At 41.2% G+C, this 24,377-nt stretch overlaps 2 protein-coding genes across 7 annotated transcripts; both read right to left on the reverse strand.

The window, feature by feature from the left end:
- Positions 1–2,208: 2,208 nt before the first annotated feature.
- Positions 2,209–3,135, reverse strand: LOC140116654 (uncharacterized). The gene is made up of 2 exons (XM_072133116.1): positions 3,035–3,135; positions 2,209–2,875 (listed from the first exon to the last, which is right to left on the reverse strand). The coding sequence occupies exons 1-2, from the start codon at positions 3,116–3,118 to the stop codon at positions 2,309–2,311; spliced, it is 651 nt and encodes a 216-aa protein (XP_071989217.1). The 5' UTR covers positions 3,119–3,135; the 3' UTR covers positions 2,209–2,308.
- A 1,894-nt stretch (positions 3,136–5,029) lies between these two features.
- On the reverse strand, positions 5,030–22,448 carry NFYA (nuclear transcription factor Y subunit alpha). 6 transcript variants are annotated; one of them, XM_072137368.1, is made up of 11 exons: positions 22,292–22,448; positions 14,437–14,539; positions 13,607–13,687; positions 12,778–12,921; positions 11,676–11,807; positions 11,481–11,586; positions 11,047–11,213; positions 10,795–10,968; positions 9,413–9,514; positions 8,186–8,227; positions 5,030–8,066 (listed from the first exon to the last, which is right to left on the reverse strand). In XM_072137368.1, the coding sequence occupies exons 2-10, from the start codon at positions 14,512–14,514 to the stop codon at positions 8,210–8,212; spliced, it is 1,002 nt and encodes a 333-aa protein (XP_071993469.1). In that variant the 5' UTR covers positions 14,515–14,539; positions 22,292–22,448; the 3' UTR covers positions 5,030–8,066; positions 8,186–8,209. The 6 variants fall into 6 exon arrangements, with proteins under 6 accessions (XP_071993469.1, XP_071993470.1, XP_071993466.1 ...); XM_072137369.1 differs by having other exon boundaries at positions 11,047–11,195; positions 13,604–13,687; XM_072137365.1 differs by having other exon boundaries at positions 13,604–13,687.
- Positions 22,449–24,377: the final 1,929 nt, after the last annotated feature.

Here is a 24,377-nt window from a genome sequence, read left to right on the forward strand (position 1 = left end):
TGTGAAGATTAGACCTCAGATCAACACGATTACCACGCTGGAGCAATTTAAACCTACCGCCCCGCAATCCTGCTTCCGGGTCGCGAGGCTTTGACGTCACTTCCGGTTTCGTCACTCCACCGGAAGTCGACGCAGGTGCCGACCGGAAGTGCGCGGGAGCGCGAGGATCGTGCGTTCCGGGTGTCCTAGGCTCCAGGAGCTGCGGGCAGAGCCAGAGAGGACGCAGTTCCCGATGGGCAGAGGAAAGGGCCGCAACCCGATCGAGGCCCGGAACTCTGCTGGGTAAGGGATCGGTCCCGCCCCATGGTGTCCCCCATCACTGTCCCAACTAATGGGAAGCGAGGAGAGAAACTTCTCTCTACTCCCTGCCCTGTGTAGGGACAGGAAGCCACTGGAGTGTGGATGCGGGGGAGGGGCATTTAACCTCTCTGCTTCCTGTCCCTACTGAGGTCAAGGGCCATCCTCCAGTTGGGGCCGTCATGGGGGACCATGGAAAAAAGGAATTAGTCCTCACCGGTAATTCGATTTCCATAAGTCCACCATGACGGCCCCCTGGAGGTTGCTTCCCCTTCCTCTGTAGGGACAGGAAATTGAGAGTATTAAAAGGCCCTCCTCCAACCTCCCACCAGTGTATACCAAATCACTACACCGGTATAGGCTTCAACTCAATTTTATTTTGCATGTTATATTCACATACAGTATTTACAAGAAACCAACAAAAATAACAAGGGAGGGAAATAATAGGGCCGTCATAGTGGAAATCGAATTACCAGTGAGGACTAATTCCTTTTTTCCATTTCGTCCCCCATGACGGCCCCCTGGAGACATACCAAATTATCCCCAGTTAGGGAGGGACCACGGCTTGTAGGACTTTACGGCCGAAGGCCATGGCTATATTCAGTCAGTAATGGTTAACAAAGGTGGAATTTGAACTCCAAGTGGCTGCTCTGCAAATTTCATCAATGGAGGCTCCCCCTCTCTCTGCCCACGATGTGGAGACTGCTCGGGTAGAGTGAGCCCTTAACTTCATAGGAACAGGAACACCTTTAAGACTGTAGCATTCCCTGATCGTATTTGTGATCCACCGGCCAATAGTTGACTTAGAGGCCTTTCTTCCCTTATTTTTCCCTGAAAGGTTTGAGTCCTTCCTCCAGGGACTTGAGACCTGAGCGCCTTACGTCTAGGAGATGCCATTTCTCCACCGTAGCATTCTTAGGCTGACGACAGAAAGATGGCAGTACAATCTCCTGACTCCTGTGAAAGTTAGAAACAACTTTAGGAAGAAAATTTCTATCAAGTCTGAGAGTAATTCTATCCTCAGAAACTGACAGGTAAGGTTCACAAATCGACAAGGCCTGGAGCTCCCCTATCCTTCTAGCGGATGTGATGGCAACTAAGAACGCTGTTATAAGCGTTAAAAAACGTAAATTATTTGACTCATTGGGTTCAAAGGAGTCTGAGGTTAACGCATCTAAGACCAAGGAAAGGTCCCACTGAGGGGAAGATTCATTTACAGTAGGTCTTAAGCGGGTACAGGCCTGAAAGAATCTCTTTACCCACCTGTGTTCCGCAAGCGCTGTATCAAAATACGCGCTTAAAGCTGACACCTGGACTTTCAGGGTACTAGGCCGTAATGCTTTGTCGAAACCCTCCTGCAGGAAATCAAGAACCTGGCAAATATTGGGAGAATCTTGGTTAGGTTGATCTTTAGACTAGGCACAAAATTTTTTCCATATCTTAAGATAGATCGCATGGGTCACAGGCTTCCTACTATTCCTCAAAGTCTTTATTACCTTAAAGGAGTCATTTTGTGTTCAGGAAGGCGCTTTCACTATCCAGGCTGATAGATTCAGGAACCCTGGGTTCTGGTGTAAGACTCGTCCCTGGTGCAAGAGGTCTGGAATCTTGGGAAGGATGAAAGGAAGGTCTAGAGCCAGCTTTGTAGAAGTGGAAACCAACTAGAATCAGCTTGGCCCGGACTGGATACTAATTTCTGGAGAACTCTGTTGATCAGAGGAACTGGAGGGAATGCGTAGACGAGATCCTGATCCCAAGGCTGGGAGAAGGCATCCAGACCCCAAGGAACTTCCTTTGGATTTAGGGAATAGAATTTCTTGACTTTTGAATTTGTCCTGGATGCAAAGAGATCGATGGCAGGGTATCCCCATCTGAGGACAATCTCCTGGAAGACTTCGGATTTCAGGCTCCATTCGCGAGGGAGAATAGGTGTCCTGCTGAGGTAGTCTGCTACCTCGTTCTCTGAGCCTTTCAGATGGACTGCTGAAATTGAAAGAGCATTCTCTTCTGCTCAAGAAAATATTTCCTGGGAGATGGTCTGAAGTTTTTTTGACCTTGTTCTGCCCTGTCTCTTTAAATATGCAACCGCAGTTGTATTGTCGGAGAAGATCTTTAGGTGCTTCCCTTTTAGATCCTTGGTACAAGCTTCCAGGGTTTTTAGGATGGCTTTCAGTTCCCTTTCATTTGAGGATGCACGAGTCATTGAATGGGACCAGAGGCCCTGAACGTACTTCCCTGGAAGAAGAGCTCCCCAACCTGAGGTGCTGGCATCTGTCTGGATCTGGGTTATTGGCCAGAGAACCCAGTTCACACCTTTTTGAAGGTGATCGAGATCCTTCCACCAGTTTAAGGATTTTTTTACTGCTGAAGGAATCTCCAATCGTAAATTCAGGTGATGGTAGTCTTTGTCCCATTTTGACAGGATCCAGGACTGGAGAGGTCTTGTATGGTTCTGACACCAGGCTACACATTGAATGCAGGAGGTCATGGACCCCAGAAGACTCATCGCTGCTCGTATCGAGATGTATTTCCTCTTCTGGAAGTCCTTGATTTTCAGAAGTAATCTGTCTACTTTCTCCTGTGGAAGATAAGAAGTCTGGGTTAATGAATTTAAGGATACTCCCAAAAATTCTTTTATAGGATTGGGAGTCAGATCGGATTTTTCCAAATTTATAATCCAGCCCAATTCCCGAAGAACTTCTATTGTCACCTTCTTTTGTTTTTCTAGATGGCTTACCGAGTCTCCCACAAGTAAGAAATCGTCCAGGTATGGGACCACTAGGACTTCTTCGGTCCTTAAGTATTTGACCACTTCCGCCATGACTTTGGTAAAGACTCGGGGAGCTGAAGAAAGACCAAATGGTAAGGCTGTAAATTGAAAATGAGATTCTTCCCCCGAAGGAGAAACCGCTGCAAAACGCAAAAACTTTTGGGAATCCGCATGAATGGGAATATGATAGTATGCATCTTTGAGATCCAGAGTACACAAAAATGCATTGCGGTTTATTAAGGGAGTAGTAGATTTTATAGACTTTATAGAGATTTTTTTTGAACTTGGTATATGTCACCCATTTGTTCAGGAATTTTAAATTTATAATTAACCTGTAAGACCCATTTGGCTTCTTTATTAGGAAAAGGGGGGAGTAATGACCCGTACCTTTTTCTTCTGGGGGGACTGGACAAACCACCTCCAGTTTCTGCAGGGTAGACACTTGCTCCCAAAGATGATGTGTCAGACTTCCTGAGGATTGCCTGGACAGAAAAAAACGATGAGGAGGAGAAGACATAAATTCTATACGGTAACCATCTTGGATAATGGAAGTCACCCACCTGTTGTTTGTTATGTTCTTCCACTGGGGGAGAAAGTCCTTCAACCTTCCCCCTACCCTGGCGTCATTGCTTCTTTTCTGGTTTGTTCGAGGAACTGAACAGGAATGGCTTGTTTTTTCCTCCCCTGGAGCTATTCCAGAAGCCCTGTCTCCAGGAAGATCTCCCCTTATTCTTTGGTTGATCCTTGTTTGCTCTAAAGCCACGAAAAAACTGCTTTTTTGGTGTAGGTTTAGGTTCAGGAAAACCTTTCTTCTTATCCGCAGCTTTGTCAAGAATCTCATCTAGCTCAGATCTGAACAGGAATTCACCTGAAAAGAGAAGGCTGCAAGGTTTTGCTTTAGAACGAATGTCCCCCGACCATTGTTTTAACCAGAGGGCCCTTCTGGTGGCATTTGAGAGGGCGGCATCCCTTGAGGCAAAGCGAATAGATTCTGCTGAGGCATCAGCTAAAAAGGCAGTAGTAGATTTAAGTAAAGGCAATGAATCTAAAATTTCTTCTCTAGGGGTGCCTTCCCTGAGATGGTCTTCTAAACCCCCTAACCAGAATAGGAGAGTGCGGGATACTGAGGTTGCCGCAATGTTTGTTTTGATTGTAGTCATGGAAGACTCCCAAAGTTTTTTAAGTAGACAATCAGATTTCCTGTCCATAGCATCTTTAAGTTGCGTGGAATCCTAAAACGGCAAATCCGTCTTTTTTACAACTTTGGTAATAGGAATGTCTACTTTGGGTACGTTCTCCCACAATTTGGTCTCTTCTGGGTCAAACAGTAAGCGATTTTTAAAGTCTTTAGGGACATTTAACCGTCTCTCTGGTTCTCTCCACTCGCCTACCATGAGACCCTTTAAATTTTCGATAACCGGAAACACCCTGGTTGTCAAATGGCCCCAATAACAAAAAAGCTAAAATTATATAGCCTACAAAAGGAGCCAATGAGAAAACCAAAATCCTGGCAGCTGCAGGGCGCTCCTTCCCTTCTGCGCACCCATAAAAGAAGTAAAGGCCACATGTGGAAGGGTCTCTGTACTTGGGAGAAATTGCATAGCAAATTTTAAGACAGGTTTTCTCTTTTTATTTTTTGGAAATGTGTAAATTTTAGGGCTAAACAAACGTATAACAGTCGACATTTCACCCGTTTTCTTTTTTTTGTAAATAAACTCAAAACTTATCAGCCAAAATTTACCACTAAAATTAAGTAAAAAAATTAAGTACAACATGTGAGGAAAAAACAAACGAACAATCTCCTAATCGCTTTGATAAGTAACAGTGTTCAAAAGTTATAACCATATAAAGCGCCACATGTCGGAATACGAAAAATGGGACTGAGCCTTTAACTATAAACTGGCTACGTCTTTAAGGGGTTAATAGAAATTTTGTTTACACAGGGACAACAAACACACGTCATCGGGTTTATAAAGATTTTATTATTAGCTGGGCAAGGTACACAGTACTTACAAATACAGCTAATTAAAAAAGGAAACAAAAAAGACCATTTGAAGAAAATATCTTATTAAAAAAAACTATGTACAAATGTTTTGTTAAGTAATAAATTCATAATTTATGTCTGTTTTAACTCTCCAGGCATATACAATGTCAGAAGTATAACATCCCCACATGCAAATTTTACTGTGACATTTTTAATATTTAAAGGAAACCTAGCATGAGGAATCTACCATTAGAAGTAGATCTGATGGTATATTCCACCTGCCTGCCTCTGTCCCAATCTGTCATTTTATAATCATGGAACCTAACCTAACATGTTAAAATATTTTAGTAATATGTAAATTAACTGCAGAGGCTACTGGGGCGGTACTAGGTTTACTAGGCGGTACCCAGCCAGGCCAGTAGCCTCTGCAGTTAATTTACATATTACTATAATAAAGTTTTTTAACAAGTTAGGTTAGGTACCAAGATTATTAAATTACAGATTAGTGCAGAGGCAGGCAGGAGGAATATACCATCAGATCTACTTCCTCATGGTAGGTTTCCTTTAAAGAAAACCTGCTGGATTTGACATGTCCCAAGTTGTGTTCAGCAAGTTCCTAGCATAGTTCAATTCATGGCGGCATCAAAGCTAACAACATCAATATATTATTTGAGGCCACTAAAAAAGATACACTTTTCTATAAAACAATGCCTAAACTTCTACAAATGTGATAACTGTGGACCGGAACCTAAATCTGGCACAAGGTTAGATACACATTTTAGCAATTCATAAATGTATACATCAGAAGGCTATTGCACTACAGCTATTGTACAGGTGCAGAGCAGGAACACCACATGGTGGCCCCCTTCAAATGGAGGTGACCGAACGGGAGAAATTAATTGCAATTCCTGGCAGTGCACTAGGATTTGTGATTATTTCAGGACCTGTATGCCAAAAAAAAAAAAAAACACACAAGCCCTGATAGTTTATTTTAGTACCTACTGCCTGCATATCACACTGTATTTTTATGGTGACAGGTTTCCTTTAAGGAACGTTTTTTTCGTGTTTGTTTTTTAAAAACACACACTCCCCTAGAGGTTTCTACCATTCACTGACCAGAACAAATGCTCACATATTCCTTGAAGAAGGTCCAATTTTCAGAATGGCGCCGAATTTCAGTCTATCTTGTAGAACCAATACTGTAATGACAAGATCTAGCTATAAAGCAATGGCATTACCTTAAAGGGGTATTCCCATTTGAGCAAATAAATGTCATTGTTTCTATAATGAAAAGTTATACATTTTTCCAATATACTTTCTGTATCAATTCCTCATGGTTTTCTAGATCTCTGCTTACTGTAGTCTATACAAAAGCTTCTTTGTTTACTTCCAGTGGACAGAAATCTGACCATGGTCACACATGTGCACAGCTCGTTATATCACATAGCTCCGTTTACTCCCTATGATGCTAACAAGCTGTTCACCTGTGAAACCATGATCAGATTTCTGACCACTGGAAGTAAACATAGAAGCTTTTGTATAGAATGAAAGGAAGCAGAGATTTAGAAAACCGCGAGGAATTGATACAGAAAGTATATTGGAATATTGAATAATTTTTCATCATGCAAAGAATAACATTAATTTGCCGAAATGAAAATACCCCATTAACTTCACCAAAAGGATCCCAAACTGCTATGTTGTAACAAACAGAGAATGTTTGTACTGTGGTACATCTGTAATTATTTTAATCCATCCCCACTTTTGGATCACCTTCTAGGGTTATTAAACTCTTGTAGTGAAAAATGTCAATCCATTACTTAAAAACTGCTCATAGCAAAACTGATCTAGCTGAATATTTAAAAACACACCTTTATGTACAAATTTTCTTGACAGCAAATCAGAACCCCACTGAAGTATATACAGTGCTAGTTGTAATGTAGAAACAAACACCAAAAGACATTTACTAAACACGTATTCATGATAGGATATGGTGATGGTTTCATAAATCAGAGAACTTAAAGGGGTATTCCCATCTAGGCATTTAAATTTATTTTAATTCATTTGCCATATGTAAACATTTCTTTAATTAGATGTTATTAAAAAAAAAAAAGTTCCTGTCTGAAGATAATTTCTCATAAATGTAGTCATATGGTCGCCGGATACGACATGCGCTATTGAGCTCTGCCTGACCACCCGGCTTCAGCGTTCATTACAACAGGAGGCTTGTTCAATATGCAGTAACTCCCGGACATTTCATATACAAAAACTTTTTGTTTCTTTGTGCAATCCCTCCAGCAGAGGTGGCCGTATCAGAGGACACAGTCTTGTTTCTAAGGGACCATATGACTACATTTATGAGAAATTATCTTTACCCAGGAAATTTTTTTTTTTTATGACATCTAATTGAAGAAATGTTTAAATATGGAAGATTAATGAATCTGGATGTGAATGCCCAAACGAAAATAACCCTTAAAGGGACTTAGCTGTTATACCACTAAATGAACAGGATGTGAAATATCCTTTCTGGCATTCCATTTTTTTTTTTTTTACAAAACTCAAGTTTACCCATTTAAAAAAGAGAAGTGCCTCTAAAGACCTATACAAAAAAAAAGTAACCTTTTGCCTGTCAAGAAGTTGCACTTTATCTGCAGCTTGCATTGCTCACATAACCACTCGGCAGAACCAAAAAACATAGTTCTATGTGCTATAGATAGAGGCACCCTCCTCTTTAGACAATTCACAGCTCATTTGCATATGGCTTTAGAGGCATTTATTTTAAAGGTAAACGGGTGTTTAAACATAAAAGATGGATATCTGAAGGTCCAGTTATTTTAGTGATGTAAATGCACACTCAAAGCACAGTCCTATTGATTAAAACCTATGTCGAGGAAGGTTATAAATCTGACAAACAATAGAAGTTATAACATCACAGTTCCAGCTTCATCCTTGTTGTGTTAAGGATGCTGCCAGAATAGTTGCATCATTTGTGTAAACGTCTCTTCCCTGAGATGAATCCTGTGGAAATAAATAAGTAAAGAATATAAATAGATGTAAATTAAGTAATAACATACACCTAAAAACAGAAATATAAACCCTTAAAAAAAAAAAAAAGAAGAAGAAAGAAAATTTGTTACCGTCATATCGGCTCCATCTTTTGTTTAATGAAACTCCACGTCCTGAATCAAAAGAGGAAATAAATTAGGTTGAGATTTTTCTTCATTTTACTGCATTAATGAGAAATGTGTAAATGATTTGTTAATCCGTATTCAAATACCCCCCATAGTAAAATGATGTGTTTTAAAGTAGGTTCAGTCTCCTCCGCTTTCTGGAAACATAATCACCCTTTAATCACCAGGTAGTTATACCATTAGGGGTGGACATCCAATATTCCATTGTCTAAAAGTATAACCAATTTTTTCAACCAAAAAAGTGCTGACAGCTGCTACACAAAATATTATGGCTGTGACGGCCGGCTGTATTATTGCAGCGGTGGCTGGCGTCACAATCTGTGACGTCACAGACTCTGACGCCAGCCAACGCTGCTATAATACAGGCTATACACAGGGGCAGAGGGCTCACTATATAATGGGGCTGGTTATATACTGGTGGCAAGGGTCTGAAAAGCTATATACTGGGGGGAGGCTGTGACCAAAGCCTTTCCCACCCTAAACTTATACTCGAGTTAAAAAAAAGGAGCCTTGGCTTATACGGTATATACACACGTGGGGCATGTAAACACATTTGTGGATTGCAACCAATTACTGCATGGCTTTTGTTTTAGCAAATTTTGGGAGTGTAAACCTGCGTAAACCTATGCTTTGGTGCAAGTTTAATGTGAAAATGTAGGTTTTCATGCATTTTTTCAATAATTTACTATAATATCGAATATATAGGTTTTAGGGGTACCTTTACTTTTAAATGTGTTAAATCGATAGATTTTTCAGGTTGTGACAATCTTAAAATTTCTAGATTAAATAGCTGATTTTCTGATTATTTATTCATGTGAACATAGGACTATGAGGTATCTACGAACTCTATACATGTTCAACTAAATTTAGGTCTAAAGATAAATATTTTTTGTTGGGGGCACATTTATTACATTAAATTCAATTTTTATGCATTTTGCATAAAGGTTGACTTGATGTCAAAATTAAAAAACTGCTCTGGCCAATAACGCGTCAAAACACCTGGTAGGGAAAGGGTTAAAGTATAAAGGCCAACAGGACACTTATTTAGCCTCTCAAATTAGGCCTGTAATTGATGTATGCAGAGAAGCTTTCTAGGTGCTTTTAGCAAATAGGCACTTCAAAGGAGGTATGAATCCGCACTTTATGACAAGCATGTACCCAATTAGCGTTTACCTGCAGGTGATGACCTTCTTTTTCTTTTGGGGAGAAGAAACGTCCTCCATCTCCCCTCTTCCTGGCCATAGCATGACGATGACGAGATTCGTGCAAATATTTCTAGAAGAAAAAAAATATATATTTTTTAAGTGCCTTGAAAATAAAAAACATTTTCATCAGCCACATCAACCCCTTGAACTAATCTTGAAAAAAGTGAACACATCTAGTCTCTTTCATACTGTTTAAAAGTAATTTCCTCTTAATATGAAGCGGTTTACAACTGGATTTCATGTGAGGATAAGGAATTATATATTTCTCAATTAAATGTGTTTTCTGTAGTGTACCACTTGTGAAATTATTCTGGCCTTGGGCACTTCCATATCATTTGGTAGTATTTAAAGAGATAAGAATTTGAGGCATGAATTTTGGAGGATGATTGATGGATGATGGAGCAAGATTCCATTCTATTCTATTTACAAAGGGGGACTTGACAGTGATATCTCCTATTTTTTCTCCTGTTTCTGCCAACTTATAGAACCACTGGCTATTTACCAGCAATATTCTTAGATTTAAAAAAACAACTTCAGAAAGTAAATTCCCGATGGTAGATTTCCTTTAATCAAACTCTTGTATGCAGCCATTACTGAAAGAACTTTAATGCTTTCCTTACGCAAATTAATTGCAGGGGCTGCTGGGGGCGGGGAGCGCTGTAGCCTCAGACAGCTCCAGGGGCAAAGGCTACTCCACACCCCCACATTCCCGCTCCTCAAGTCCTCTTCATGGTGTACCTGTTTCGCTGCCAGAGGCCTGCCTCCGTCAGACGAATCAGAGCTACCTGAGCTGAGTGGGTTTGATGAGAAAAAACAATTATAAAATTCAGGATAATGAGTCTGTCGCTCCTTTGCTTGTCTCAGCGCTTCTCTTCTTACACTGGTCAAGAGAATGATGTAATCACTGACAGGCAGAAGTAATCAATCCCCCAGCTGCTGTGTATGAATGATCCAGCTCAGGTTGATTATTCCTGTCTGGAATAGTGTAGACATCTGATATAATGTGTTAATGTACAGCAAGAAGCATGCAATCCAGCTTTCCTAAGGAACTGAAAGTCATAATAGTTTTTTCAGCAAAACCACTCAACTCAGGGATTAAACAAGATATGATTCTGCATAAATGTAGCTACAGCATTCTCAAAGCATGTTTGGTTCATAATGCATGAAATCAAATGGTAGAATTCCTTTAACTTCCTTATATACATTTGGCATGGCAATATTTTTGTATTACAATTGTTTAACAAATAATTCAGATTTTGTTTTGTTTTTCTTTTATAAAACTCTCTTATACACAATTTCTGTAATGTCAATGACATCCATTGACATCTTCCGCACAATTGTGATACCCACTCTTCTCTCTTTAGGGATTTTGCCCTCAGCTTCCAATTTGGCTCGTGCCTGGCGCCTCTTCAAAATTCGATGATATTGCTTAGCATTTACATATAAGGGTTCCTCTTCCAGCATCTCAGCTCCTGGCAAGGGAATTCTTTGCAGAGCAGGCACAGAACCAGCACCAGGAACCATCTAAATAAGCAGAATAGTTATTTCATAAGCTGGAGAGACACAAAGAAAGCAAAATAACAAAAACATCCTGGTACTTACCATAACCATGCCCCCAGAGTTCATCACATTTCCCGTTACGGGCAACGTCACTGTCACTGTCCCCTGGTTGCTATTTGTTGTAGTGGTGTTTCCTCCGGCTTGCACAATCTGAGCTCCTGCCAAGCTGGCAGCTGGTATAGTAATCATTCCTGTAACAGGGACTGTCACTTTAGGAAATAACGTAAAACAGGAAACAGAGGGACAGAAAAAGGGGAGGTCATATAATTAATTCCTGGGAACTTCTAGTGTTCACCATGGACAAGCAGACTAGCATGGATGGCACATTTTGCGAACAAGAAACAAAAGCTGAGAACAAAAAATTTAATTGGCATGGTTAGGAAAGTAAAGGCCTCATTTATGGTGAAAGATGAAAGTCCTAAAGCAGGGGTGGAACATCCAGCTGCTTAGATTGTTATCATTTATATATGATTTACCTTGCTGAAGAATTGTACCATCTGCATTTACTGGCTGGTAAACAATGGTTTGTCCTTCTGCCGTTTGTGCAACCTGTTGACCCTGAACAGCTATTTGTTGCTGACTCTGGAATGACAGAAGAGTAACTAAAGGTCACATAAAAGCCAAACATCAAATTCAAAAGTTGCCAGCAGCTCCAATGATAGATTCCATACCTGACTCTGTCCAGCAGTAACTGCAGTCTGTGGTTGTTGAATGATTATTTGTTGCGGCTGACCCTGCTGAGCTTGCACCTGCACCGCCTGTCCTCCTTGGATCTGAATCTGCCCAGGCTGCACCAGCTGTATCTTTAGAAAAATCATAAAAAACATATTTTAATATACAATTAAAGGGGAAATAGATACTTGTCATGGCAGTTTTACAACTTGAAAGACTAAAAATTTTATGCATATTAATCCCCTAACGACCGGCGTCGTAATAGTACAGCGCGCGTCGGGTGCATGGAGAGGGCTCAGGAGCTGAGCCCTCTCCATAGCCGGTAAGTCTTTGCTGCATATTGCAGCAAAGGCTTACCGGTAACAACCGCCATCGGTAATGGGTTCAAAAAGATTGCGGCGATCGTCACTCCCTGTGACGTCATCTGGGAGGGGCAATTGGTCGCCATGACAGCCTTGTTTGAAACATTTCATTAGAATGTGCGATTTGCACATTGTAATGAATGAGAAGAAAAATCCCTACTGTAGTACGGCAGTATATAGTAAGATCGATCAGACAACCAAGATTTAAAGTACCTTAGGGGGTCTGAAAAATAATAAAAGTTCATTTTAAATTTTAAAGTTAAATCCTACTTGTGCAATTAAAGGGATCCTGTCCATCAAATTAACCCACCCAAAATAAATATTTGATTAAAAAGCATTGCTGTTATCTCCATGGCTGTAGCGTTAAAAATCAGTTTGTTAACTTGTATGCAACTCACCTGACTCCAATGACAATAATGGAGTATTGCATATTCATTTTCCCTGCACTGCCTTGCCTTCCGGTTCCTGATAGACAGGTCTCATTGCTACATTGCAATCGGCAACCAGAACCCGGTGTCTTGCATTGTTTTAGTGAAAGATACTGGGTTCTGGTTTGCGCTCGCATGCGTTTCCATAGAAACTTATATGCGATAGAGCCAAGGGCCCCCTTGCGTACCCTCGTTTATAAATGCAGCACTAGTGGTACGGGTGACCACACTCTAAGTTAGTTATCAAACATCAGTTATTCAAACATTTTTTTTTTGCACAAAGCTTAATTTTTAGTACACAAGATAAACACCTGCTGAAGTCCTTGGGATCCAGTAACAGGAACTTGCATAAGGGTTTGGCCTTGTCCACCCATTGCCTGTACCATAATTGGTTGACCAGTAGAAGTAATCAGTTGCCCCCCACTGACTTGTACCATTAGTGGCTGGCCTTGCACCTGAAAGGAGGGAGTAAACATGTGTTACACATGGAAAGTAACTAATTATTGCAAATAACAGAATATAGGATACAATATGCTGTACTTTGTTATATCAGTTATGTAAATAGCATTAGGCTTTACTGCAACAATTAAAGTACATCTACCACTAGGAGGAAGGTTTGTAAACCAAGCAAACTGACATACTGGTGTGTGCCCCCTCTGGCAAGATCTGCTCATCATTTAGCTTCTTATGCCCCTGTTGTGCTTGTTTACAAACCTTCATCAACGTGGTAGATGCCCTTTAACGTCCTTTTCATCAATCCACCCACCATTAAAAGTGATGTCTCTGGGAACAGAACTGTAAGTGATTTGAGAAGCCAAAAATACCTTTATGCTATTATATGTTTTCGAACAAGTTTATCTTGATTTCTATTCTCCAGTGACAGGGTACTTTAGCCCATACATAACAGGAACATTACAAAGCACTGAAAAAGGAATGCTATAATAAAATGGGAAGTAAATTGAGTCATGCATGTTCAAAAAACAAGAGAGTCTTGCAAACTAAGCTGACTTTTATGTGCAATTTCATGCATGAGACCACTGAATATTAAATATAAAGACAATATGGTCATGCATATACACCAGACTGAGGAAGCAATGACAAACTGCATGAATCGCTCATGCATTCGTCAGACACAACTACCTGGAGGGTCTGTACTTGCTGCCCAGAGGCTGCTCCCACTTGAGCCTCGGTCTGTAACTGGACAGCAGTAACTGCACCCGGCTAAGAGAACAGAAAGGAAAAAGAAGAAATAGCCTGACTGTAACAATGCATCAAGGGTCAAGTATGGAAAGAGAGACATCTTTCTACCATAATTCACTGATATCTTTCCTACAGTTATGTGACAATCATAATCCAGATGATTAAGTGATCTATGGTATTAAATAGGGAGAAGCAACAACTTAGAAAGTATAAAAGGGGACCCCCGTTCTCGGATCTTGAGAAAGGGGGTCCGTTGTATCCCCAGTTGAGCTCAGGATGAAGAATGCAGCCGGTCGTGCATCCAGTGGATCGGGCCTAACTTGCTATGACTGAAGAACCCCTTGAATCTAAATGAAAAAAGCCAACAAAACGATGGTGGAACTCCTTTTTAGTGATTGCTCTAGCAAAAAAGAAAATTAAGCAAATTAAAGGATCTTTCGCACATGGATCTCATGGATTATTCAGACTATAGTTTATGAATGTCCATAAAAAAACTGATGCCATATTGATGCAAATAGATTTGGTTTTCCATATATCTTAAAAGGTGTTACCTGTCCATGAATGTGTCACAAAGCATTTTTTTAAATTTAGAGTGCTAAACAATTAAGTGAAAAACAAGCCCTCCATTTGTTTTCAATGGTGATTAAAAAAAATAAATAAAATAAACTTTGCATGTATTTTTAAGAATGCAAAATAACAGTAGTGAAAGAGAACCAGAAAAAGTTAAGCTAGTAAAAGTTAAACACAAACATCATACAACATGTACAAACCTGCTGCTGCTGGATCTGCCCAGCCTGGACCACAATCTGTTCTGGAGAGCCATTGCTGCTTGTCGTGTATTGTTCCATCTGCAGTCCTGCGGTTTACAAATATCTAACCATAAAAAAGAAAAACTGTAAATACACGCATAGAACTTCAGTATGACACTAATAATCCGTCAACATCAGGGCCAGAGGTCGCACTAACATTTTTCCAGAAGGGTAATAATACTCCTCTCACAATTTTTGAGGAGTATTTTTAACCCAGGAGGAGTACAAAATTTTCACTAATAAATGTATACAGGTGGTCCCCTACTTAAGAACACTCGACTTACATACAAGCCCTAGTTACAAACGGACCACTGGATGTTGGTAATTTATTGTACTTTAGTCCTAGGCTACAATGATCATCTGTAACAGTTATCACATGTGTCTGTAATGAAGATTTAGTGTTCATATTGATTCTTATGACAACACAACATTTTTAAAATCCAATTGTCACAGAGACCAAAAAAGTTCTGGCTGGGGTTACAATGATAAAATATACAGTTCCGACTTACATACAAATTCAACTTAAGAACAAACCTACAGACCCTATCTTGTATGTAACCCGGGGACTGCCTGTAACTCCCAGGCGTATATATAGTGTTAAGAGACGTCTATTAATACAAGGAAAAAGTTACAGCTCCTGTTTTCTATGCTTAAACGAGTTTTCCCACAAATTCAAGTTAGGCCCTATCCACAGAATACGGTCTAATTTGAATTCTTGGGAAAACCCCTTTAGGGCGCATTCACGCCTTTTTTAAATGCACTTTTGACACATCCAAAGGCTTCACATGTTGAAGTAACATTGCGTTTTAGCAAATGCAATCAAGGTTGAAGCCTTTGGAATGCGTCAAAAACTAATCAAAAAATGCAAAGCATCATGTGAACGCGCCCTCAAATAGCAAGTATGTATTAAACAAGTGCTAAACATTTGCCTAATTACATTGATGTCAACATTATGTTAACAAAACACATGCATCAATGCTATTTTATTGCATGTGTTTTGTAAACGAAATGCTGACAGCAATGTAAATAGGCAAATCTCTTCTCAGCTGTAGTGATACGTTTGAAAACGTAGGTAATAACCTCACCCTTAGGCTACATTCACACTACCATATGGGGGGACTTATGTACAACCGCAAGCTTGTAGCTGTACATATGTCCCCAATAGATGGCGGCACGGAGTGATACCGCTCCGTACACAGGAAAATGACATGTCTTTCCCTGTGTTATGGCCAGTACCCAATGCAATTCAATAGAGAGGGGAGGGGGTCACTCCTTCCTCCTCTCCATGGCACGGAACGCATGCCTGCCCGGCTACGGCCTGGCAGGCATACGTTTGTGTGAATGCAGCCTTATTATTGACAGAGTGGACTATTGAATAAATTCAATTATTTTATTAATTTTCTGCGGTTTGGGAACATAACTTTTTTTTTTACAGGGGCACATTTAGGGAGGAACACATAATATATGTGTTCCCTGCTTTTCTTTAATATAGATCACAGATAACAGTGATCTAATGGCAAGAGCCCATTGGATCACTGTCATCAGTGATCTGTACACAGAGACATGCAGAGAGGATGCATACAGCACCTTCCCTGCAGCCTATCACTGTATAGGGGGCTGCTGTGACAGGAGACTGATAATAATCTGACCCCTTTCACAGTATACGATTGGGCTGTCACATAGACCACCACTTGCTCGGCTCCTCCATCTCTCACCTGTCTCTCCGCACCCCACGGGAGAGGCTCAGACTGTGAGCAGGAAGTCCCTCCCTGTCCTGCCTCCAGTCACTCAGCGCTGCGATCCTGCAAAATATTCTCTGCCGGCGCCGTCACTGCTTGGAAGCGGCAGCTCACAGGTGATTTTTTGGGGGGAGTAAATCATCCTCTAAACGCGTCTACAGGCGTTATTGCAACCTCTGATCAGGGCCATTTCATCATACTGTCTAAGGCTGCATTCACACGACAATGTGCCCGGCGTACTGTAGCTAATCCCCCGCCCCCCTAGAGATATATGGTGCAAGGCACCGTATTACAGGGAAGGATAGGAGACGTCCTATCTTTCTCCCGTCTGCGGAATGGTGCCACACGTGTGTACTGCTCCCGTACGGTGCCGTGCGCCCATTGACCTCTACGTATATATGTGCCCCCATATGGCCATGTGAATGTAGCCTAAGGGATGGCAACTTGCATGAATATATGCCACCGAGGAGTTGTCATAAGGCACTTATATATGTCTTATGGGTTTTTACCTACTTAGGGGATTTGTTCCAAGTTTTTAAGTTAACCTCTTTCCACAGGCAAGTTGTGATCCGGCAATTGGGGGGTCCAGAGGCAACACAACATAACATGTTCTGGATATGGGATCTATCAGTGATAGCCGAGTACTGTGAATGGCTACTTCCTTCAACCCACACAACTGAATGCAGCAGCAGGGCGTATTCTCATCCTGCCATTCCACACATTACAGAGAACAGAACCCCCATCCTCCAGATCGTCCATCCTGTGGTTAGGTGATAAAACTTAAAAACTTGGTATTAACCAAACATAAATAAATCTCCAGAGCTATAATATGCTTACTGGAGTTAACATCCGCATTGTGCCTTCAGTTCTTCTTTTGTTCCATCAGAAGAAAAAAAGAAACCATAAGTTAAAACACCCATTGATTTCTAAGGTGTAAAATAATTGAAAATAATCCCGCACACCCATAAATATGGTCGAATATAGAGAATGCTCTATCTCTTTGCAGCTACGGAACAGTACATTGAGCACACCTTGAGCTCACCGGACCATTCCGTCCATCGGACCATACAACCCCCTCATGGTCCTGTGATTCCGGCCTGTGTGTGGAAAACACACACTGCTGCAAAACTGACCGAAGCTTTGATCCTCCTATTTAGTCCAATACCAGATATGTTTAGGGAAGTAGATAATTTTTAATTGATGGATGGTGATATCAACTTCCTGTTTGGGGCACATTAGTATATGGGAGGGGGGAAACTTTTCAAGATGGGAGTTGACCATGGCGGCCATTTTGGATCCAATTATTTTTTTCCAATGGGAAGAGGGTCATGTAACACATCAACCTTATTGAGAATTTCACAAGGTAAACATGGTGTGTTTGGTTTTAATGTAACTTTATTCTTTCAGGAGTTATTTACAAGTTTATCTCCAATTATAAAATGTGTTCAAAGTGCTGCCCATTGTGTCGGATTGTCAATGCATCTCTCTTCTCCCACTTTTGACACACTGACAGCAACACCACAAAATAAATGCTAGCACGGGCTTCCTGTATCCGTTGTTTCAGATGCTGCACATCTCGTATCTTCACAGCATAGACAAGTGCCTTCAGATGACCCCCAAAGGTCCGAGCCTCTCTACATGAACAGTTCACTGGAAAGAGGATTGGTAGTGGTCCAGATAGTGGTACACCGAGGTCTCCCGATCTGACCCCCTTATACTTTAAAAAGTCCGCCATGGTCAACACCATTCTTGAAGCGCCCCCCCCCCCCCCCATATACTAATGTGCCACAAACATAATTGATATCACCAACAATTTCCATGTTATTTGAGTGTATCTTTAGAACAGGGACAGTATTCACAGATCCAGGCATGGTGGTCTTATATTTGTTATCCATGGCTTGTTTCTTTCTAAAAATCAAGTTTTTAAATTATGAGTCTAAAGAGCTCCTGCACAATGTAACAGCCTGTGAATCTGAATTTCACAAATATAATTCCAACCTGTTTTTATCAGTCCTAGTGCTATCCTAGTCCTACAATTTTGGTTTAACCTGGATACAACCGTAAATGGTCGGATTCTTCTCATGAATAGCTTCTCACATCTGCACACTGCAGTACTCTTATAAGACCAGCTCAGATACAGGCACTTCCTGCCAGCAAGCAGCATTGTGCAGAAACTTACTCTACAAGCTACAGACTAGTTAAATGTCTGTGTATTATAGGTGAGTTAGTAGAGATGAGAGCGCATTTTAAGAAGCTAAATAAAAGTGTTTATCAAGGATGCAGAACCCGCGGCCCACAGAGACTTAGGTTGCGGCCCCACCCTGCTGCCTGCTTCCAGGGCAGCAGCAAGGCTGCAATTTTTGCTGCGATTTGCAAGGATGAAATAAAAAGTGTGCAGAAAGCACACAGGATTGTGCTGCGGGACCTTACAGCCGGCTGGCTGAAGGACCTGTGATGATATAATCATCACATGATGCTCCGGCATTTCTATACAGCACGGGGGACTAGACATAGGGGGGTTTGCTTTTTGAGAAGAGGGAAGCAGACAGAGGGGGGGGGGGGGGCTACCTTTGTGAGGAATGAAACAAGGCTAGCTGTCTGTGGAGGGCAAGGGGAGACAGCAGTATTAGTTATATTCCTGTACATAGGGGGCAGTATTATGGTAGTCATATTTTGGTACATGTGGTTAGTATTATAGCAGTTAAATTCTTGTACATAGATGGTGGTATTATAGAAGTTATATTCTTTTCACTTCAGGCAGAAAAAGGCTAGAAGCACCATATGCTGCAGACAATAGGTATGAATACCTTGCTGGCTGCAGGTAAGGCAAGTTACTGGTCTGGTCTAGTATAGCAAGTTATCAACATTTATTACCTTCTGCATGGGTTCAGGCAATTTCCATCATCATTATTATTATTATCATCCTGTTAATGCACTGTATTGTAGTCTGCTCTGGGGTCTATGTTACTTATTGTAAACATACACTATTACGCAGTAGTGGTTTCTGGGGGTATTTTCTCTGTACTGTGGTTTTTGGCAGATCTAGAGTTTTGGCTAATAGTGCGGCCCCCTGAAGGGTAGCCATATGACAATGCCTCAGACTGAAAAAGGTTGTGCACCTCTGGTGTAAATAAACCCTGTACTTGAATACTCTGAGCATATTGTCAGCACACAACATCTCATAGCACAGATGGATCATGTAGGGTCTGGTCAGAGAGTCCCTGCCCACACACTGTAATTTTACAATCACCATCACCGAGTTATAGGATAAACCTGGGTAAAATTGGACAGTAAGGATGTTAAAATTATCTTTATTGTGTAAATATCACTAGGGAATTAAAATTTAAGAACTTTTTTCACGGGCAAACCATTTAATGTTTAAAGTGCTGGCAAAAAATGCGAGTTGGCCCCAAGTGGAAATTTTGTTGAAAATGTAAATTTTTTGTGTGGCCATCATTATTCTCTAGTGCTGCCTTAAAGGGGACCTGTCAGGCGTTTAAAACCCTATAGCATCACTTACTAAAGTAAGCAGCTCCCTAGCTCTCCCGCAGTTAAAGCTAGAGATTGAACAATGCTCAGAACATACGGATAAGCTAGGAAACAATCCACTAAGTAGCTGTCCTAGCTTACAGCGATCCGGCTTATTCATGAGGGGGCGATCCGAGGAAGCGGTGACTGCTGCATCGACCAGCAGTCACCGCCGGCATCAGGTGTGGGAGTGGCGGACCAGCGGAGAACCTGAAGAGAGGGGAGAACCTCGGACCACCTGCCCCTGAATACGCCGGATGCTTGCTAGCTCCAACGATCAGAATGCTTCTTAGTGGGTTGTTTCCCAGCTAATCGCTATGTTCTGATAAAGTTAGAGATTTAACAATGCTCAAACTAGGGGAGGGCTGGGCAGCTGCTTACTTTAATAAGTGCTGCAAAAGAGAGTATTAATCGCCTGACATGTCCTCTAACTCTTCATGGACTTCACTAGAGCTTCACAGGTTGCCACTGGAATCCTCTTCCACTCCTTCATGATGACATTAAGAAGCTATTATTAGAGAACTTGTGCTCTGTAAGTTTCCATTTGAGGATGCCCCACAGATGCTCAATAGCGTTTAGGTCTGGAGACATTTTAGTACAATCAACCATCTTCACCCTCAAGCTTCTTTAGCAAGGTGTGTTTGGGGTGGATATTATGTTAGAATACTTGTGACTTTTGATAATGTTACCATTTTGAAGACTTCATCGACTTTTTATGTTTTACAAAATGACATCAACTATGGGCTATTTTCAGTTAAGGTGTTAAATGCCAGGAATAACCATTATTGTATCTGCAGTAATAAAAGATCCAAGAAGCATTATCAAAACACACAATGCGTAAACAAAATATAAGCGGGTACACACCTATGAGGGCCGTGCATCAGGTCCTTCAGTTATAGAGACGAATGGGGGGGGGGGGGGGGGGGGAGGCAGCACACCATAGATTGTAGTGAAAATTATCTCAGTGGATACCCACATGGAATAAATCCACTAAAGTATTTTTCACTACAATCTATGGTGTGCTGCCTTTTTTTCATTTGTCTCCATTATTATATCTTGATAGATTGGACATTTTGGGACGCGGCGATACCTATCATTTTTATGATTTTTACTGTTTATTTATATCGGTTCTAAGGAAGGGGGGCAATCAAGGTTGTCTGATTGTACCATATACTGCCATTCTACAGTATGGGGATTTTCTACATCTATTACAGTGTGCAAATCCCACACTGTAATGCATGGTGTGAAACTAGACAGCCTTGGGTCTGTATGACCCGAGGCTGTCATAGCAACAGGGGTTGCAAGGAAATCTATTGTCATGCAATAATTAGTAGATCTTGACTGTAGATTCCACATATCTAACAAATCTCTACCTTTCATTTTCTAGAAGCTAAGAGAATTAGTGATTAACATTTGGGGAATCACCAAATAAGATGCCTGACGATAGAGGCCTTTTAACCCCTCATTGATGTGTGACATATTAGTACATCACACATCGGCTGTTGGTGTATGTAGAGGGCTCACGGGCTACGCCCTTTCCATACAAGGTGGGTGCTGCATATCGGTGTTACTGATTGCAGGTGTTAGCGACGATCTGTCTCGATGACAGCCTTGGGTTTTTATAAGACCTGAGGATGTATGTTTTCTGGCTATTTATTACAATGTACCAGTGGCACATTGTAATAAAGGGTCAGCAAAATACTGTTGAATGGTAGTATATGGTATGATTAATCAGACAACCTAGTGTTAATGTACCCCAGGGGGTCTGAGAACTAGTAACAATATTATACAGAATAGTAAAAATAAAAACAAATACATAGTTCAAAATCAGCACCCTTTCCCTAGAAATGATATAAGAATTAAACAGGAAAAAATCATAAACATGTTATATTGAACTTTTTCGATGCAGCGATAGCTTTCAAAATATGTTACAGGAAAATAGCTCCCAAATTCAAAAATACAACCATTTTGCAACATATAAAAATGTAATAAAAAGTGATCAAAAGGCTGTAGTCCTCAAAATGTGGAGCCAAGCTGAGAAAACACAATAAATGGCAATGCGGCAGCTCTTCTCATGCTGAGAGGGGGCGAATCCCCCACACCACTGTACGAATATCATGGCCTGATGCATAGAACTGGAACCCTGGCATCCATGTTCCACAATTCCCACACATTTACACAAGCAGCACTCAAGCACAGGGCCTCATACACATACATGACTCCATTCCCTTCTTGGAGGATGGCCTCCACATCGCTCACATACCCCAGACAGAGAACACCGCGTATCTACGTAGAAGCACAACACAGAACACAGCCAGGCCGTGCTTATGTCTCGCACCGCACACTTGCATGCGAGCCGCCTATCACACAGCACAGCCATCGCACGACTACTAGCCCGTCAAGCTTATTCTCCGGGAGACACTGGCTTTGTCTCCCCGGATTGGCTATTTATGTTACTGCCTAATACATTGGTGTTATTGGCTGTGCGGCTTAGGTCATGTTTCTCCCTCCCCGTGGTGTTATTGGCTCTCTTCCCCGGTCCTACTCACCACCTCTCCCGGTCTCGGTTCTCCTCTCCGCTCTGATTGGTTCCAGAACCGGAGCACGGAGCCCAATCAGCGTTTCAGACACGCAAAATGGCGGAAGGACAAAGGCGCCGAAAAACTAGACCAAACGCGCATGCGCAGTTTCACGCGCCTAACATATGACGCAGGCGTATTGTACTTGGTTGATGCCCACCCCACTGTACGATTGTTAGAGCATGCGCAGCATGTACTTTCCGCACGGAAAGTTCTAGAATATTTACGTCAGCCGTAGATAGGGGCGTTTGAGAGCCTTCATTTTCGTGAGAGTGGCAACGATAAGTCTTTTACAGCGACCGAGTGACGCTGGAAGCAGGAACGAAATAAGTTAGAATGTAGTATAAATGTGGAGACGTGTAGTGGCTTCAGTAACCCGTGATGCAGTTGTGCACTGCGTGTACAAGATGGCGTCACTTTACCTGAATTAACTGTGCACATGCAGTAAAAGAAAATATGCAAATATAATATTATTATCTTTTAACCCCTATAGAACTTAGCCATTTTCCCAATTTCTGCTTATTACCGGTACTCAGAACGGTCAAAAACCCCAAAAGTGTAGAGAGCTGTATGGGGGCTTGATTTCTGCGCAACAAATTTTACTTTCCAGTGATGGTATTTTACATTCCATTGCGCGTACTGAGAAGCTGGAAATAAATTCCAAACATGGTGAAATTGACAAAACACATTTGTTTTTGTGAGCTATTTTACTGTGTGCTCTATATATTACATCACCTTTATTCTTTGGGTTGGTACAATTACAGATCTAACAAATGTATATAGGTTTTTTATTATGTTTTAGTAGATTTAAAAAAAGAAAATGTTATTCTGAGGCCAATAACTTCAGTGTATTGAGCTAAAGTGTTATTTTTTTGTGTGATCAGCTGATGTTTTCATTGATATGCCCCAAAATATGGCCCAAAAAGGTTTTTTTTTCCTGTTGATTTTTATATATGTTCTAGTAAAAGGGGGTAGTTACAATTTTTTATGTTTTTTTTATTTTTCTAGGTCTGATCATTCCCACAATATACTGCAATATTGCTACTGATCTCTAGCAGTATGTCTTTGACAGCTAGAGATATGCCTTCATGATAGGCCTACAAGTCCCTACGGGACTCCAGGCTGTCACAACCATCAGTCAACACCCCCTAGCAGCACTGTTAGGTGCCTTAGTTGGGTTTGACAACAACAACAATAACAATTCCTTTATTTATATAGCGCACACAGATTACGCAGCGTTGCATAGAACTTGCCAAAATTAGTCCCTGTCCCCAATGGGGCTCACAATCTAATCAACCTACCAGTATGTTTTGAAGTGTGTGAGGAAACAGGAGGACCCGGAGGAAACCCACTCAAACACGGAGAGAACATACAAACTCTTCGCAGATGTTGACCTGGATGGGACTTGAACCCAGGATCCCAGCGAAACAAACATAAAAAGAACAAAAAATGTATAGTAGTCATTTATGCAAGATTTCATTTTGTAGTAAAAATTTTCAAACTCTCCGTCACAATGAATATGTCAAGGTAGATAGGTCTAGTGTAGTATTCAGTGCAAGAGAAAGTTCCTTTTCCAAAAGCTTATGTAGAGATATACCATCATGAGAATATGCACAACTTTTTCCAGTCCAGTCATATCTTTTAGGTCCACTTGTGGGAGATGACAACCAGATCTGTTTGTTTGGAGTCTGTTTGTTGATCACATATGTACCAATGTTCCCTCCAACTTTAACTGTAAGAACCCCATTCCCAAAGGAGACATCATAGTCACTTGAAGTAAATGACTGATGAGCTAGATCCTCAAAGAACTCGGCGAGTGAATACAAAGTATCTGCCGCCAACCTCTCATAGGTGGTTTCATCCAAAGTACTGTTTCCAGCTGTTGTGCTTAAAGGAAACCTACCACTTGTAGTGGCAGGTTTCCATCTCTGATGGAAATACCGGGCACCAGCTCAAGGTGAGCTGGTGCCGGAGCTTATTTTAGTTAGTGTTTTAAACCGCGGTATCGCGGTTTAAAACACTTTTTAAACTTTGTAGCTGGCGCAGGCAGGTACGC

Source organism: Engystomops pustulosus, chromosome 2, assembly GCF_040894005.1.
Source record: "Engystomops pustulosus chromosome 2, aEngPut4.maternal, whole genome shotgun sequence".
NCBI lineage: Eukaryota > Metazoa > Chordata > Amphibia > Anura > Leptodactylidae > Engystomops > Engystomops pustulosus.

Coding starts and splice junctions, on each gene's coding strand:
- LOC140116654 (XM_072133116.1), bottom strand. CDS start 3,118: ATGGCGGAAGTGGTCAAATACTTAAGGACCGAAGAAGTCCTAGTGGTC. Junction 2,876..3,034: donor TCTTACTTGTGGGAGACTCG/GTAAGCCATCTA, acceptor TATCTTCCACAG/GAGAAAGTAGACAGATTACT.
- NFYA (XM_072137365.1), bottom strand. CDS start 14,514: ATGGAACAATACACGACAAGCAGCAATGGCTCTCCAGAACAGATTGTG. Junction 13,688..14,436: donor GGCAGATCCAGCAGCAGCAG/GTTTGTACATGT, acceptor CTGTTCTCTTAG/CCGGGTGCAGTTACTGCTGT. Junction 11,214..11,480: donor TGGTACAATTCTTCAGCAAG/GTAAATCATATA, acceptor TATTTCCTAAAG/TGACAGTCCCTGTTACAGGA.